General features: G+C 41.1%; 1 protein-coding gene across 3 annotated transcripts in view; it reads right to left on the bottom strand.

The window, feature by feature from the left end:
- Positions 1 to 1,171: 1,171 nt before the first annotated feature.
- The window catches only part of IQCE (IQ motif containing E), a 26,338-nt gene continuing 9,175 nt past the window's right edge, over positions 1,172 to 18,334 (bottom strand). Inside the window, exons 12-23 of one of the 3 annotated variants that reach the window (XM_074553255.1) lie at positions 16,911 to 17,092; positions 16,424 to 16,479; positions 15,923 to 16,125; positions 15,037 to 15,141; positions 14,214 to 14,316; positions 12,342 to 12,437; positions 12,102 to 12,125; positions 11,116 to 11,220; positions 9,952 to 10,082; positions 9,143 to 9,258; positions 4,894 to 4,979; positions 1,172 to 1,389 (exon numbers count right to left, since the gene is read on the bottom strand). In XM_074553255.1, coding sequence (XP_074409356.1) covers positions 1,381 to 1,389; positions 4,894 to 4,979; positions 9,143 to 9,258; positions 9,952 to 10,082; positions 11,116 to 11,220; positions 12,102 to 12,125; positions 12,342 to 12,437; positions 14,214 to 14,316; positions 15,037 to 15,141; positions 15,923 to 16,125; positions 16,424 to 16,479; positions 16,911 to 17,092 — 1,216 coding nt within the window. In that variant the 3' untranslated portion in view covers positions 1,172 to 1,380. Of the gene's footprint in view, positions 1,390 to 4,521; positions 4,980 to 9,142; positions 9,259 to 9,951; positions 10,083 to 11,115; positions 11,221 to 12,101; positions 12,126 to 12,341; positions 12,438 to 14,213; positions 14,317 to 15,036; positions 15,142 to 15,922; positions 16,126 to 16,423; positions 16,480 to 16,910; positions 17,093 to 18,334 lie in introns of those variants that run through there. The other 2 variants (XM_074553254.1, XM_074553256.1) reach the window with 2 other exon arrangements.

Below are 18,334 nucleotides of genomic sequence, written 5' to 3'. Positions count from 1 at the left end.
GTAACTTGTACTACAGGCACTCATGGTCAATCCCATTTATTAAAAGCTCTTCTAATTTTCCATGCATATACCTAGAGGCCATTCAAGCCTTTTTTTACAGCAGCACTGTAACCAAGTGACAGATTTTACAGGATTCCATCCCAAAAGCCAGAGCCCAGCAGAGACTTCCAAGCTGTGTTACATTGCTGAGGCTCAGGCTCTGCTCTGCAGGGCTGATGGGCTGAGGAGGGGACAGGAATGGCATCCAGGTGTGGGATTGTCTGGCTGATGGCAATGGACAGGATGTCCCTCCTGTCCCTCCTGCTTCTCCCCACACCATTTTGGACAGCAAGATTTTATGACACCTCAGCTCACACTACCAGCAACAGAAGCCCTAGAGGAGCTCATGTGGCACCCAGTGTAATGTTTGTGAGGCAAAACCCTCCCAAGAGAGGGGAGCTGGGACAGCCTGAGCCACACCTTGGGCTGGGGCATTGGTTCAGGCACAGCTCTGGTGAGGGGAACACCACAAACACTGTCCTGGAGAGCAGGGGGAGTCCAGATGCTCAGGTTTGAAAAGGGAAATTGGGAGGGCCGGGCAGGGAGGGGCAAGGGGAGCAGGGTGCACTTGAGCAGAGTGAATTCCTGAGAACACAGCAACCCTCACTGCTCAGGGCTCTTCCACGAGCACCACATGGAACCAAAGTGCCAAACACACACCAAAACCAGGTCAGGCACTGGGAAGGGATGCCAGGGCTGCCTCCACCGGCACAGCAGCACTCCAGCAAACAGAGGAACTGGTGCAGCACCTGACCACCAACCATGCCTGGAAATCCCTCCCTACAAACCTGGAGTCTAACATGGAAATTTTGCTCTTTGCCCATTGAATGAAACTTTTTTTCTCCCCTTAAAAAGTTTCTATGAGGAAAGCAATTCATTGGCTGACAAACCTACCACAGAGAGATGCTGCAAAGCTTGCAAGAGTCAAGGGCATTCCAACTTCAGCTGCAGACAAATTATGGCTTAATATAACTAAGTGTGAATGTTTAATTGCTTTCAACTGAATTCAAGACCAGTCTGCTCCAAGAAATAATACCAAATTTTTCCATTCATGCCTCATGGATTACCTCCGGTGTTTAAGATTTAAAACTGAAATTTCTCACAAGAAATCCAGAAAATATGCCAGTAGAGCTGAGAGGAAAGAATAAAAAATGTGAAATTTAATTAATAAAATCATCCAACAAAGACTGTCTCATCTTGTACTCTCATAGCTGCTGTAGTCCTACACCAAGGACTCTGCTTGGCAGGAGGATGACTGCAGGATTCCCATGTTTTCACAGCAGGGTCTTCTATTGCCATAAACCAGCAGAATGCTTCTTTAGGGAGTCCTTAAAGGCTTTTTCAGTGGACCTGGAAAAGAATGCACATGTCCCAGCTCCTTCCAGAGCTTCACACACAGCAACAATAACCCAGGTGAGAGGATACACTCTCAGTAAATTGTTCAATTCTGTAGTCTCCTGCTCCCCCTCAGATGCTTTCAGATCAGTTTTTAAAGCAAAAACCCATCAGCTCTTTAAGTTCCACCAGGTTTTGGTCAGGAACACTGCTCATTCCCGATGGAAAAACCTTGAACCTGCACTAAAAGAAAAGAAATTTCACACCTTACATGTTTCAGTTATCTTGTTACCATCCACTCAGGAAATCAGGGATAAAAGGTCAGCTCAGGTGCAAAGAGAAAACAGGAGAGTGCAGCCTAGGCCAGAGGGGCAATGAAAATACAGCAGTAGCAGAAGAAACACATCAACATTCAGTTATAAACTTTATTTCAAAATATAACAGTTCAAAGAAAATTCATTGCAATTGTTTTAGCTTTTCAAAGATCCCAAAATAAATTATATAAAATACTTGCACAGTTCTAAATATTAAAAATATCATAAAAATTAATGGTGCTCTCATATGCCAAGATTAATCCTTTTCCATTTTGACTACATTAGAAGTTGCCTGTGCAGGGATTATTTTTAGAGTTATGCAGGAAACAATACAGTTTTCAGGTCTTGATGTCTCAGTAAAGATTTACAAGCAAAGGCACTTAAGGGCAAAAAGAGATCAAGAGAGATAACATCCCATTAAAGTCAGATCTCTGCACTCACACACAATCTCTAACTAACACTGCTGCAAACTGCAGATGGATTTAAGGCAGAAACATTATTCCATATTGACAGAATGGAAAATGTGCTTTTAGATTACACTGGATACAGGGGAGTTTAATTTTCATTCAAGGCCGTGACACCCCCACAAGGTTTCCAGGGCTTTCTACAGAGCTGTTTTGCAGAAACAGTGTGTTTGTACTGGGCCTATCTTGGCACATTTGAGCCTCACTCATTTTTACTGTCCTCAGCTCCCTATTGAGGAAAAATGCCATTTATTCAAAAAATAACTTTTTCTTCCTTCTTTGTGCCACAATTCTTCCCAGTTTATGGGTGCTGGAATTCAGACAGATAACCACAGAACCAAATCTAGTGTCAATCACTACTCCCTCCAGCACATTCCATCCCAGGGTACAACAGAACAACACCTAAGGCTGACACTGTGCAGGATTCCCTTCCTCCTGGACCACAAGTTCCTGATGTGGAGTGAACTCATAATCACCTTCCAAAGGAAGGTATGGGTTTGAAGGCCATCTCAATGTTAGCTGGGAGACAGCACCCTCAAATTTAGAAAGTTTTAGACACATTTTGATTCAGCCCAGAGAACACTTGTTCCTTTTCACCCTGGTTTCTGCCTGTGTCTGGATCATCCCAAGCTCCATCTCCCATTAATCCCAGAACTTGCCTATGGACAGTGCTGCTGCTGGCCACGTGCTCAGCTCAAACACAAACCCTTCTGCTCTGTATCAACTTCCCAATACTGTCATACTGCTCATTACAGCACAGAAAAGTAAAAGAATGTTTTCTTTATTGCATTTGCTGCCCCAGAACCCCCCTATAGGATGACAGCCAGGCAGGTATTTGGTATCAGCCTTGCTCCTGACACATCACACACTCTCCCTTTAATGTGTCAGACCTCATCTCTGGTTACTCTCTGGAGAGATCCATGACAGAGTCACAGTTACAGACCTGAAATATTATACACAACAACTCAGTACAGCACTGCTTCCATTTAGCAAAATGACCCTTCTTCTAAATGTGACTTCCAGAAAAAGAAACATATCCCAGCTTCTAGCAGGATTCTATCCCTTTTCTTTTATGTATATTTTTTTATCCTTCCTGCAGATGACAGTCATGTGACCAAAGCACCAGCAGGAAAAATTTACCCAGTGGGAGTGCAAATGACATTCTTCAGACTGCTTTGGGTATGGAGAGCTCCCAAAACTGCCTTTGGAAATAGCACAGGCAGCATTTCCACCGAGGGGATTAAATGAAATCAGCTGCATTGTGCTGCAGCCATTGAGTTTCCTCCTTGGCTCTAAGTACTGGCACAAACTATGATAAGCCTCAGATAGTCTTCATTGAAATCACAGAACTGAGACAGCCCTGACTTATTGGTATTCTGAGAAACAGTGGTGACTGATTTTTAATTTAGAAAAGCTGATAAAAATCTTATATTTAAGAGTGTGCTTTCTGTTTACAGGAGACTTTATTACTCTTTGATGACAAAGAAACCATTAGTGTTTCCAGCAAACCTTCACCACGTGCTTGTAAAATTAATTTCCCCTTCCAATAAGTATCATGATTTATCTAGCTCACCTTAAAAAAAACCCACACACATTTCAATGTCTTTGAAGGATGTTGGTGCAACAGTAGGAACTATCCAGTCCAGAAGTACAGTCTGCAGAGATCTGGAAAGACCCTCTCTGATGAAATCCTCAACAACCCATCAGGCTGTTTTGTTTGGTCTTTCCATGGATAATCACACTCTGAGTGCTTTTTCTGGATGCAGTACTGATTTCTGTTATAATCCAACCTACCACTTCTGCTCCCAAAACAAACTGCCCCAATTAGACATGAGCAATGGAGTCAGGTGAGCATTCCAGACAGTTCTATCTCCTATGTCAAATATTTTTACACATTAAGAGTGGACCCTGCAAAACAGACACAATTTGTGACTTTTTAAGCAGAAAAAACACTCACAGGGGCATCCCTTCACAGCACACTGCTGCTAATACACACCTGCCCTGACAAATCCCAAAAGTTGATTATGTCATCAGACATTTCATCACAAAGCAGTACCACACATGTCATCATACAGGAAAAGGTCAATAAATAAGAAAACCCAGCTGATACAGTGGGCCTTGAATACTTGAATAGTCATATGGCAAAGAAATGGCTTTCTAAAAGCCTTTAACAGGTCTGCACAGATTGTAAATGTTCAATATAAAAATAAAAAGAAAGATAGTAAAATATGATACAGTAAAAATTTTAAATAGTAAAGCACAGATAACAAATATCAGTTGTACCTCTTTCATACACGGGCTAAAAACTGGAGTTATGTCATGTACCACTTTCTGATTGAACAAATTATTTTATTGACCTGAAACAAAACTTTGTTTGGCATTAAGTATCTTAAGGCTTTATTGCTTTCAGTTAAATGTGGCAACTGAATTTATAATCCTCATTAAAAACAATGAAGTGTTTTGGTTGAGTTTATAAATCCAAACTCTCTGTGTACCAGGAGGGTAAGGTTAACAGTCAGTCAGTGGCTTTTAGCCATAAACTCTGCAGAGAAAACATGTCAAAGAATTACTCATTTGTGGCTGAAGTCATGTGAAGTGTCATTAAAAAGGGGCTGATATTCCCCCTTTTTCCATCTTTGATATGCTTGATCTTGGTACAAATAGTTTTGTTGGTGAACCAAACACTTGCAGACCACCAGAGCTGTCAGCAAACCTTAGAGGTGGGTGTGGCTTTTCTTCACCTGCAGGAAGGGAGGGACAACGACATCGTCGGAGTCATCGGAGTGAGCCTCGTCCAGCGCCACACACGGCGGAGAGCAGGAGCTGCCTGAAAGGATTCCAGCAAACAAGCTCATCAACACACAGACCGACCAAAACAAACCCTGGGGGCAAAGGGGCCATTCTCTGAGCCAGACAGTTCCCAACTTTACCTGGAGTCATCCAGTTATGGATGGCTGTGATCTTTTTGGGCATGGAGCTGTTTGTGCTCCTCTTTAACGAGCCCCAGTGCACAGCAAGGGCTGAGCTGACACACTGACCATGTGTGAGCTCCATTATTGCCCTTAAACCTTTGCAAGGGGTTACACACACCAAGTAAGGCCATTTGATACTGAAGCCATTGCAGGTCAAAACCAAATATTCATTAAATGGCAAGAAAAGGAAAAATTGACCCAAGCTTAAACTACACAGCGAGATCACAATGAGAACTTGACTCGGATATAGATGGAACAAAGGAAAATAGATGGAAAAAAAGTCACTGTCTTTAACCCTTACACATGTAGAACACCCAAAATATTGTTCACATGCTGTTGTACTATAATGACAATAAAAACAGTGATCACACCATTGGGTTTCCCCTTTTAAAAAAATTTTGTTTCTTTGCTCTTTTCCTGGATGTGTTTCTATGCATCTCAACCATTCCAATGTTTGAAGTTCAGGTTGTGAACAGATATTCCTGATGATTCCAGTAAACACTGGAGAATCAGAGGCATGAAATGAATATGTACAAAGTCCCTGATACCTGATAGGAAGAGGAGAACCAGCAGCTTGTAACCCCTGTGCAAGAGATGTAGGAGCTAAATGATGACTGCTATTAATACCTTCCAGCACAATATCCTCCCCTCAGCTATTAATACCTTCTAGCACAATATTCTTCCCTCAGCTCCACTTCTTTTTCAGTTTCAAACATAAATTCTCTGAAAAGACTCTCCCAGAGAAGAAAACAAATCAAGACAACCTGTGGTAGAAGGAGGAAACTGGCAAGAAGCCACAGTCTGAGGTTTTGACCTGAACTGGAGGGCACACAGAGAATATTACCCAGGGACAAGAGACCTGCCACAGGGCGTGTAGTGAAATAAGAGATTCCTGACACAGGAAAAAAAATATCCTGGTATGGAAGAGCAGGCAAACACAGGAAGTGGAACATGGAATAAAGAAAAGGGACCACAACTGGCCCAGGAAAAGGAAAAGAGTGACAGAGCCTGTGAATGGCAAGAGGGATGAAGGGAGGCCACTATATTACATTGACCTCAGCCTAAAAAACAAGGAAACATGATTTTCTAGTTAAGTGAAAATCTTCTCTGCAGCAGACAACAAATAATGTCAGAGTTTTTCAGGGAGATTTATGAGATAGTAGCACTGGTGATATGGAGGAGCAAAGGGAACTGCCAAAACCAGGCATGATAACCAGAAGAAGCAACTCCAAGAATAAACACATTATACATAAAATAGCTTAATTTTATCCAAATCACCCTTTATTATATCCTGCTCCTGACATATGAGATTTTCTTGTCCTCATTTTCAGTTTGATATCAACTTTATCTTGGTGTTTGTGAAGGCTAAGAACTGATATGAGTTAAGGGTTGTATGTAAATTCATTAGGATTCCAAAAAAGCCTGAAATGAAGTTAACAGTAGCAGCCAGAGTGGCCAGCAGTATGCAAAGAGAAACACTGCCCTTAATCAAGATTGCTGTGCATGTACAGAACATATTCTTCCTTCCTGTCACTCCCCTGACAGAACCAAACAAAACACAACACCAAGTTTCACAGGCTGAATCGTTAATTTCTCTTTCATTTCATGGGAAACAGCAGGAATGGCTTTATAAAACCTCCAGCTCCTGAAGACAAGCAAAGCAACACTGAATAATACTTTTTAAAAAAATGTTCTCTATTCCTAGAAAATACAGAGCTATCTAACCTGATGCAAATAATGAATTATAAGTCTGCAATGCTACACCAGGATTATACACATTCATTCTAGCACAAGCAGAAAGTGTTTTAAAACACATTTTCATCCTCCCCATTGTTCTTCAAATAATGCCAAAGGGGTAGTGAATTGAAATGATTTACTGCAATACAGGTATTGACTGAAAACTTAAGATCATTTTAAGACCTAGAGGTCATGAAATGCAAGTCTGGACTTGGGACAAATGAAGAAACAACTTGTTCTTTCTTTAGCTGCATGATTTAAAGATGTAAGAATGTGATTGCTTTTAAATCACTCAGCTGCTCAAGAAGCTCCTTGTCTCACATCCTTCCCAAGCTGCAGGATGATCACTGAAATCCCAATTTACTATCAAACCCCAGTTTTGCCAGTGAATTTTTCTATCAGTCATGAGCTCAGAATGGCAGGGGTGGACTTTTAGTTAACTTTAACTTAAGCTATATAAATCCACATGGCAAAGAACCAAACAGGTCCTTGAGGGGTTGCATTTACACCAGCACGCTCTCCTTCCTTTAGGAGGCTTTTCCTAGTTCATTTTTGGGAGATTTTGGTTAAACACTTCCATGCACCAGGATCTAATACTTCAGAGAGCTCAGTGCCAGGCAGACTTTTGGGCAGCTGTGCAGTTACAGAAGCACATCCCCAGTGTGCCTCCCCACAAACCACCTGGATACATTCTGTCCTCATCCTAGAGCTTGAAAACATCTCCCACATTGATAAAATCAGCAGCAAACAAAACCTGCTCTGCTCCCAATCACTCCTTTTTGATATTCACAGGAAAGGACTGCAAGAAAGTTTCAGAGTATGGTTTCCTTTGTCTCTCTTCCAGTATAAATTATCCCAGAACTTCTTCACTCATCAGCTTGTCATCATAATCTGCAATAAAACTTATCTTAGGAGACTTCATAGCTAGACAATGACTGTGCCCTGCTGGTATTCACTCATATGACTGTGCTCACTGGGCTTGCTCATCTTACACTCCTCTGTGGGCCCTAGAAGGACTAAACATTTAAGGGATTCTTTCTCTTTGAGCAGAATTTCACAACTGATTTACCCTGGCTGTAGAGTGAGCTTGCCAATAATGAACACTGCAGTGGAGCTCAGCAAATCAAGGTGCTGCAGCACTATTTTTTTTCCTGGATACTATCACCAGACATAATTAAAGTCACTCAAAACTCAAACATCTTCAGAAGCAAGTACTTCCTTCACAAAGCAGAACACGCCTCTGAATATGGAACACAGTAAACTTTCTTAAACACATTTTCTTCCACTGAAGTGTTACCTCTGTTTTCACAAGCCATGCAAATCTGGCTTATTCCCCACCTCCTATCTGAGAGAAACAGCCTCACTGCTTACAGCATTCTCTGTCTCTGAGCAAGCCTGCAAGGACTGAGAGCTTTTCATTGACAAAAAAACTGAGCCAGTGTTTCTCAGGTCACACTCAAAGTCGCTCCTTTTTTCCCCAACTGGTCCATAAAAGCCTCAAATGTCCCACTCTGGACAGAACCAGCCCTTTTTAATTTAACTCCCTTGAAGGTGCTTGTCTAAGGCTGATCTGCAGCATTGCTTTGTCTTTCTTACTCAGTACTCCTAACATCCTCCTAAAAGCCTCTTTGGCTTTAACTCCATCTTCTCACAAACAGCAAGAAGGAATCCAAGAAGAAAACCAAAAGGCACAAGAGCCATAAAAGAGACAGATTTTCTCAGTTTGTATTACAGTAGTACTTGCTGGCAAGGTTATCCAGGACTTCATTTTCCCCCTTACTGCAGCAACTGAAGACTGCTGAAAACACCATGGCCAAATGCACATGGCTGCCTAGGATGGCTCTTTTTAGCAGATGTCTGTCTGTCTTCTGCAGAAACTAAGGCAGGGTGGTGGAAATGCTCTCTGCTTGTCTATGGCTGAGGGCCCAAAATGTGATGGGAAGTACCATCCTGCAGCTACAGGGCTGAAAAGGAAGCAGAGAGGCAATGCAGGGGAACACCATGTTCCCTCAATAATTACCACTTACATCAGAGACCTTCCAAGCCACAGCTGGGACAAACAGACAAAGCTCTGTGAAGAAGCTGCTGCTGAGACTGTCAGAGGTTTTGTTTTTTATGCAGGGAACTGCACGTGTCAGTAGAAGCAACATGCCACCAAATGAAGCCACCCCCAGGGAGAACAAGGCTGCACATGTGTGTGCACATGCAGATGTTCTCTATAAAACTGTGCAGGCACCCACTCAAAACACCCAGACTTTTGAACACAGGGGAGGGAGATTACCAGGAAGAGGAGATGTGGGGACTGAAGATTCCTCGAGTGCTGCTGAGTCTGGTCTCTCCTCTGAGCTGGGAGCTGCAGGATCTGCTTTCTCACTGGGGGCACTGGGCACAGAGGGCCTGCAAAGAGACACACTCAGAGCATGAGGCACAGAACAGTGTTTGCAGTCTCTCTGCACAGGCTGTGCTGAAAAGTTTCTTGTGTTGTTGCTCTGTCACCTGCAGAAGTGAACCCAGACACTGAACAGAGGTGACAGCCATGTAACTCTCCTTGCAACCATGGCAGCTGACATTACAAACTTTCAGAGCAGTAAACCCTGGAGAGAAAGAAGTATTTTTCAAGGCAGACTCACCATAAACCTAAGTAGTAATCAAATCCCTGCACCCTGCCTGAGCTAAGTGACTTGATGGCATTCTAGCTTCTCCCTCCTCTTCCTCCACATAACCCTTCACCTGCACATGCCAGGGCTTCAGATTCACACATTAAGCAAATGCATCAGCAATCTGTGTGATAACAGCAGTAACCCTTCTGCTCCACAGAGGAATTATTTCACTTTACTTTCACTCACTGCTATGGAAAAGAACATGCAGCAGGGCATGGGAAGACTCCTGCTGCCACAAAGCTCCCTTTAGTTGCACATCTTTTGAATCTTCTCAGGAACTAGCTCTCCCTTGTCTTTTCTTATAACAGTGGCCTTGTTCTCCTTCTCTGCCAAGGAACCCACACTAAAAATCTGTTAAAAAAATACTCCTCTCCTGTAATGAAAATGATTTTGCTATTGCATGTTGCAGAAGTATCCACTCCTGGCTTACCTCTCCTGAAGGGATTCTGTATGTGCCAAGTGAGCCCTGAAAATGGACTGGATGAATGTCACAATCTCATCTCTCTCCTTGCAATCAGAAGAAAAGCTCGAGGAGTCTGACATGGAAGACAGGCAGGAGTTCTGCAAAGCAATCAGATTAAAGAAAACTGACCTTTTACAGATTGCACAGAAGCTCTACAGAACCTTTCACAATCTTCTTGATTGTGAAACTGGCAGTAGAACAAACATCCCCATCTTTTGGTCTGCAGTTTTTAAGGTTCTGTAAGACTAAATCAGCAGGAAATGCAAATCTGATCATCATGTAAGCTTTGAAGCATCAGCATTCAATTAATGAAAGAGCAGACACCTGCAAGGAAAGTTCATTTATTTTCCAGGAAGGAAACCTTTTGAAGATTAAGGAGGTAAGACAACCTTCATAATGGATTTATTTTCTGCTTGTATCAAACCAAGTATCCAGTCCCCCAACATTGGGCCAGTTTACCAGAACCAAAGAGCATGGAAAGTACAATCAGATGGACAACCTGGATGGAGAATTACAAATTAACTATAGCCTGCTAAAGGTCCAAAGGATATTTGTATAACATGGCAAATGATTTACAGAAATGGAATGTTTAATTGGTAAGGAAATTTTTTCATATTCAAAACTGAATAATCTGGAGCAAACTGGACATGAGAGAGGACACCAAGTCTTGGGCTAAGCATGCCTCACCAAGACTCCTTTACTTTTCAATCCAATAAAAGATGTTTTCCAGATTCTTATTGCTGAACTTTGGTGAAAAAAGTTTATCTATGACTCCATTGATTGAGTAGTGAGCCCTTGAGAGCAGGTAAAGTTTTCAACAGACTCCAAACTGAAGAGTTAAAGGGGGTGCTACCTGATGGCAGAACAGGGGGAAAAAAAGAGTTACAGTGTTACAGGCCACAAGGCTGAAAAGTTACAGCTTTACTTCTAAGAAAGAGTGTGAACTACAGAAAGTAAGAAGGGAAGCCAGGGATTGAGCTCAGTGTCTCTCTAGAATCACAGTGGTGCTGCCAACCAGCCCAATAAAACAATCACCAGGTGATTCAACAAATTAAGCCTGGAAGTGAAGTCCTTTACAGGGCAAGATAAACACAGAGCCATGCTGGGATCCCCATGTGTCCCCACAATTACCTCGGTGTGAGACTCTGCATCAGGCACCCCAGCATCCCCAGCATCCAGCAGCACCTTCTGCCGAGATAAATGTCCCCTGAAGGCTGCCTGGAGCAGAACAACTGCCTGCCAAGGAGAGAAGTGCCCGTTAGCTCCTCTGAGAGATAACCCCACACACTGCACCCCAGGGGCAGCTCTGGGCTTTAAATTCCACCTGGGAGGTGCTCAGGGCTGATCCTATCAAATGCAGAGATGTTGGAGCTGCCAGCAGCAGCCTGAATTTCACCACCACAGCACCGTGCTCCCATTCCATGTCAGATTCTGGGTACCCAGAGGGCTCTGAGATGCTCTGCTGCAATCAGAAACCAAACTAAGGCTGGCAGACCTCATGTGATTGCACTGAAGGCAAGGCCTTCCATTCCCCTCAGAGATTTTATTGGGCTATAATCAACAAAAAGCCTTTAGAACAGCATGTTTGTGTCACATGGTTAGAATGAATTCTAATTTATGAAAGTGGGATTTTTAATGTTCTGGAAGAAACAAAGGTAAGATGCTACATTGTGCTATTTGAAAAAAATGGTTTAACTAAAACCCTTCTGCCAAACATTCATCAAGAAATGACTTTGTGTGACAAACTTCTCATTATCTTCATAATTCTCACAGATATTCTTCCTTAGCAAAAGCTTCAAATCCTATTTCAAATCTTTCCGAAGATTCATCATAATGAAAATTAAATCAGGATTAGAGTTATCACATTTAGAAAAACTTTATTGTCTATTGGTATCAGATTTGGTTCAGAATTTTCAGAGGCTTTCACCTTGCAGAAGGTGCCAACTATGGAAAATTAGAGACCAAAAAACTTGAGACCACTGACAAAATACATGAAACAAAATCAGGGTGTCAGAAGATTATAGCCAGGCTGAAGAACAAATATTGTCTTGGCTGCTTCCCCTTTGATACAAATCAAATCTGTTGTACTGGTTTTTGGGTGTCATAAACACACTCACCTCATGCAGAGCAACTTCTTCTTTCTGAAATGAAAAATGCCCATGTTAATGCCATAAATATATACAGGTTTTAGCTAATAAAGACTTGCCAAATTTTCTCAATAATTAAAAGACACAGAAAACACTTGTCCAAACCCCTGCCAAACTCAAACAACATAATCTTTCAAGATGTGTGGAGAGATGATAAAACAAGATAAGATTCAGAGGGGGCATAGCTGTTCCCTGATAGGAGAATCTCACCTTGGATTTGTACATCTTCCAGTATCTCTGGATAATTCTGGCTGCTTGTTCTTTCCTGTGACTTTCTTTGCCTGTCACTGTGCAGACTGGAGGAGCCTGCAAAGGAGAATCACTAAGTTAGCACAGTAAAGGCAGAGCTGTGAGGGAACAGATTACAAATGACTCAGGATAATCAGCAGCAGAGCTCATCCTGCCTGCAGGGCAGAGGGAAGTTCAAGAGGAAACTCTTAATTCTGAACCCTGCTTGTGTTCAAACTCATCCCGGAGATGACTCTGAGAGTGAAACACATCCCTGCCCCTCTCAGCCCTCAGCAGGGCATGGGAATGGAGAAGTTTCCATTTGCACACACTCCTATTTTTCTGTGCATTGCTAACTCACTGCTTTGTTGCTCAGAAATGATTTGTGTGTTAGCAACAGACTGAGAACAAAAATCAGGTTATCTGACTCTGCAGTTCTTCTCCAGGAAAGACAAGTATTAATTAACCAGGGAGGTCTCTTGTGCCTCATCCTGGCAACTGTGGCCCCATAATCATCTCTTTAAGCTTACTGAGAGCTGGCCATTGCATGACACCAAGCTTGTGTAAGTTGGCATAAATCTACTCTTCTATCTTAATGAAATTAATTAGAGGAAAAAGGAAGAAACCAAGAATAAAACAAGATCTTGTTCCAATAATTTCTCCCGAGGTGTGGTTGCATATTCCACCTCTCACCACTTGATCCTTCTGATCCCAAATTATCCCACCCTACTTGTCATATCTCACATGCCAAACAAAAGTTAACTGCAAGTTGAAGAGGCTAATTTAATTTGTTGGTGTAAAATTTTAACTAGAGGAACAAGAGATTTTATAGATTCTGAAAAAACCTCTTGATTCTGTGAAAAGAATTTATTTATAACCTAAAACCGCCGAGCTCCAGGCTTAAGTTTAGCAAATGGATCATGTCATATTAAAAATGACAACCTACTATTAAAATGAGAAATTGGTAGGAACTTAGTGATAATTACAAATAATGGGAACATTTCAATAAATGGATGGTTACTGGCCAAGAATATATATAGTCTGCAGAGGGAAAAAGGAGCTGTTTGTTGGCTGTTTTTAAAGACTCCAGTTATTTGGTATTCAAAACATCCTCTAGCATCCATGAGCCTGTAACACACAGAAAAGAATCTACAGAATGGCACAGTATATCAGAAACCAGAGCCCTCTGAAGCCACTGGACATTTTTATTAGTATTTTTTACTATATGTATTTCAGGGTCTATTTATTTTTAAGTGCAAATCAAAAACCCCAGTAATAATTTCTGAGTAATATTTAGTGAAATGAGATTAACATGGCCACAGAGCCTCTGTCAGTGCTCATCCATCTCTGTTGGCCAATTACCTCACTGGGAAGAGGGACAGAAGATTGCAGAGATATCAAGCTCAGACATATTTTACAAAACCCCAAACTGATTCAAGAGCCACACAAAATCACCCTCTCTCTACAAAATCAGACTGAAATTAGGAAATTATCTCAGATGCTGTAAGAAAGCAAAAGTAACCACAATTTTTAATTTTTTTAAGTTTTGGTAAAAGCCCCAAACACTTAAAAGTTTAAGACTTTTGCAATATTACACTGAGAAAGAAAAAAAGCAACAGCAATGCAGAGGATCACTAACAGAACAGCTTCAAAAAACTCCCCAAACTGCAGTGTTAATTATTGAAATAACTTATTTCCAGCACATATTGGGAGTTAATCATCATTATCTCTATGACAAGATTTAATGTATCTCTGAAAAAACACAAGTAGCAGCTCTTTGGACTACCAGCTCCATTTGAAATCTATATCAGACACAAAGAAAAAAGATAAACACAAACAAAAATGTGGCTGTACCTTATTAAGCTTTTCCACTGTATCTTCTCCAATTTGTCTTTTTTCCTCCTCCAGTTTTAACTCCAGTTTTCCTACTTTCTGTGTCAGATTCTGGCTTTCCTCACTATGGTTGGAAAAGCAAAGATATTTATAGCTTATAGAAATTTTCTGTTGACTCTGCTTTGAAAATATTGAACCTATTTCATAACACTTTGGGTTTGTTTTTTAAGGCCAAGGAGGGAAACTGCTCAGGATGATACCTGTTCTCATAGTAACAGACACATAACATCAATTCTCAATCTGTGATAGCACAGCCTTATGTTAAAATGAAGGTTACTGTGGTAGCCTTGATACTAATAATAATGTATTTAGATCTGCTTCAGTTTTGTATTTGTCAAAGTCCTTTCTCAAAAAACAATATTGAAATCACTTTTTTGTGCCTCCCTTGCAGAGGATTCTCACTCACAGTTGTACAGAATACAAGGAGTAACTGGAATGACAATGGTCTAGAAACACAGGTCAAGGTAAAGAGAATACATTTTCATGCAGACAAAATGTCTGAGCCCAACATAAAAGCTTTTTCCATTTATCTTATGAATTTTTATTATAATTTAAATCTTATTTTTACTATCCTACTTAGTCTTCCACTTCCTCTAAGAGCACTCTATAGAAGTCTTCCCCCAGTAACTTACTCCATCCCTCCAAACACTTCTGCTTAAAAGAATCCCCAGCTTCTTGCAGTTCAGATCAACTCCTACAGAATTTGAGCCACTTCAAAAGAGAATTATACTTTAGGAGATTTATTTTGGGTTCCAAAAGGATCTATTAACACAAAATGCTTTACCTTAAAGTCTGCTCTTCTGTACTTTTTTCTTCCATCTTACTCTGCCACTTCTGCAGCTCCAGCTCCACTTCAGCCTTAGCCTGCAGTAGCTGCTTGATATCTAATCTACAGAGGCACAAGGAAATCTCAGTGATACCTGGGACACTCATACTTCCACCAAGTAGTTATTTTTTCTTTAAACTTTTAAATCAATTGGGTTTTCTCAAATTTGTAAAGTAACTAAATGTTTAATTTTTCCTTTCAAACAAAACTAAGTGCAAGCACCTATTGCTGAGGAGCAAAGGCCTCCCCACGTGCTCTCTCTGTGCATTTTTTAGAGGTGACAGGAGTGTCCCCAACACACCTCCCTGTGGGCATGTCCCTGCTCACAGTGCTCAGAATAAGCTGCCCCAGGGCCCTGACCAAACAATCCAGGCAATACAAACTGCAAATCATCACTTATGGGGAGAACAGAAGCCACCGAGCATCCCAGGGCAGAAGGCAGGTTTAAATGGAGAAAGTGGGAGATCAGGAAAAAACATGTTGAGAAAAAAACAAACAAAAAACTACATACAAATTTTTACAGCACAATGCAAACAAGAAGTGCAGCATAAACATATAACCCTTGCAAGGGTTTTCAGTGTGGCTGCCAGAAAAATAAGCCTTGAAAAATGTGCTAGAAACAATCAGAAATTCTCATTTTCCATCCTCTGGTTTTCTTCTTCAATGTAATATTATGAAGCAAGTAGGACTAGAACCAAGTTTTTTAAATAAAAACTGAAGGGATTCTCAAAATCAATATTCTAATTGAAAATGTGAATTCCTTATTACATCACTTCATAACAGGAACAGAAATGATGAAACACTTCACACCTACAGAAGAACACTCCAGACAAGTCACACTTACTCTTTACTGAGCAGGAGATTCTGCAGTGCCTGCCTGTCATCCTGCAGTTTCTTCACCTGCCTCTGGAGGCGACAGCATTCCTCACCTAAATGCTGGGATGCTGGGTGGTCCAGGTCCACAGAATGAGAGGATGACTCAGGAAGCACTGGTGATGCCTCACTGTCACCTAAGGACACCCTGCTGCTCTCCATGGCACACACTTTCTAAAGCAGGGTAAATTCACATGGAAAACACACACACACAAAAAGAGAAAATTAAATTTAGCGTGAAATTACTTTATTTAGGCCATGAGAAAAGATCAAATGGAGGTTAATTCTAAAATGTGCATCTACATCTAACAAGTGTGAGAGAAGAAAACAGTGAGGGAGGGCTCATGCTACAGGCAGCAGGTTATGTGTGTGAGGCAGAATGCACAAGGCTGAGACACTGAGGGACAAGGCAGTGGTTCTGCATTTTCTGCTCCCAGACAGGTAAGAAAGCCACTTAACTATGATCACTTACTTTTTCTAGATCCAAAATCTTCTTCACCAGCCTCTGTCTGCCCCACTCACTATAATCTAAATACAATAACAAAACTTTAAACATGTAACCACATCCATGGGGCAACATTGTTCTTGCTTTTTGAAACTTCTGGCCATATCAAAAGATGTCTGAATGCCAAGTTTAAATATCTACCAATGAAAAAATGAGAATGGGCTTAAAATATTTGACTTCTAAACCAATTAGCTCAGAAATCAATATAAGCCACTCATGTTCACCAGTTTTCATCTATTAAAAAGGTTTCCTCTATCAATTCCAGTTTAAATTCTCAGGGACAATAACAGAGGAATCACAGATCTGACTGGAGAAATCAGAGAATCCTGAAAGAAGGTTCTCATTCCAATCTTGCCACTCCTGAATCTTCACCTTGTAATAACTCCCTTATTTCTCCCTTTGTAGGGTCCTGCTGTCACACCTCTTTCAGCTGTACCCAAACCCCTTTCCTCACCCTCAGAGATTTTCCAGCACACACTTTTTGTTTTGCTGAGAGGAGGGGAAGTGCTCAGCACGTGATCCAGGTCCTCCTTCAGCCTGCGGTTCTCAGCCTGCATTTCCCTGATGTTCCTGGAGAGCCTCAGCACTGCAGCATTCAGGGCCTTCAGCCGTTTCTGGGTGTCTCTGCCCTCTGCACTTGGAAAAGGGATCAAAACCAGAAAGTTAACTTAAAAGCAGAGAACAGAGCAGCAGCATTAAAAAGAGTGGAGCAGCTTCACTATTCCAGTCAGATGGCTGAGTTGACAGCCTCAGTTCCCCCATAATAACATTTCTCAATGTTTTTTTTTACTTGAGGAGTTACCTATTCTTCTCTGAAAAAGCATGCAAAGATCATCTTGCTCAACACTTCCACAATTGTTTCAATTTGCATCAAAAAATTTGAAACATTGAAAATTCATTTCTTACTTTTACTTCCTCCCCCACTCTGTTCCATTTATGCACAAAGGCACTTGTATGAATGTTATTTATCTTATTTTCTGTTTGTTTTGTTAACCAACCTTATAATGTTTTACCAGCACTCTGTGAACCTCTGATTTAAAAAATGCTTCAGTAAACTGTGAGACTCCTCCAAAACACTGTCCAGCACAGAGAGCCAACCTGCAGGCTCTGAATGGCTTTTGTTCACTAACAAACATTGAGAGAGGGAGGGATAGACAGAGATGGAATAACTCTCAAACAAATCCAACACCCAAGTGTATTTTCAGATAACTGGAAATGGTACTCTACTGTAAAAGAAATTATCCTTATGTCTATAAACCCCAGAGAGATCTGAAACAGATTTGAAGAACACAGCTAATATGGAAATGAAAAGCATCAGAAATGGGAAAGCGTGTTAAAACAACTTTAAATATACTACAGAGATTTTAATTTTTTTTTCTAATAAAGGGGGGAAGAAAGCTGAGTTTCTAGATGTGCAAAGTTGTAACGTTTGTTCACAAAACATACTTTTAGTGAGATGAAATAGATTTGCTTTATTGCTATGAGAAAATTCCCAAAAATTTTCTCCTGGAAATAAAGGCCTGAAGTAACTGATGGACTTGGTTTTGCACAAATGGCACTGTCAGTGACAACCACAGTACAGTTTGTGAAGGAATCTTACATCCCATCCACTGCAATAATTACAAGGTAAAAGGGGAGACAGCCTACAGTTAGCATATCAAAAAAGGCTGAATTTTTAGCTGATCTCCTTCTCAGAAATTAAAAGGAAATTAAGAAAAACCAAAATAAGGCTATCCAAGGATGATTATTCACACAGCTGTCTCAGGCAGGAGGGAAAACTAAGAGTAAAAACCAAAACACAACACACCATCAAAATGGGGCAGTGACAGGAATAATATAAACCATAACCAGACTACTCAGTGACATTATTTTAGGCTC

The sequence above is a fragment of the Zonotrichia albicollis genome, chromosome 16, assembly GCF_047830755.1.
Source record: "Zonotrichia albicollis isolate bZonAlb1 chromosome 16, bZonAlb1.hap1, whole genome shotgun sequence".
Classification (NCBI taxonomy): Eukaryota; Metazoa; Chordata; class Aves; order Passeriformes; family Passerellidae; genus Zonotrichia; species Zonotrichia albicollis.
Note: the sequence above shows the minus strand (reverse complement) of the source record. Positions and strands in the feature narration are given on the sequence as shown.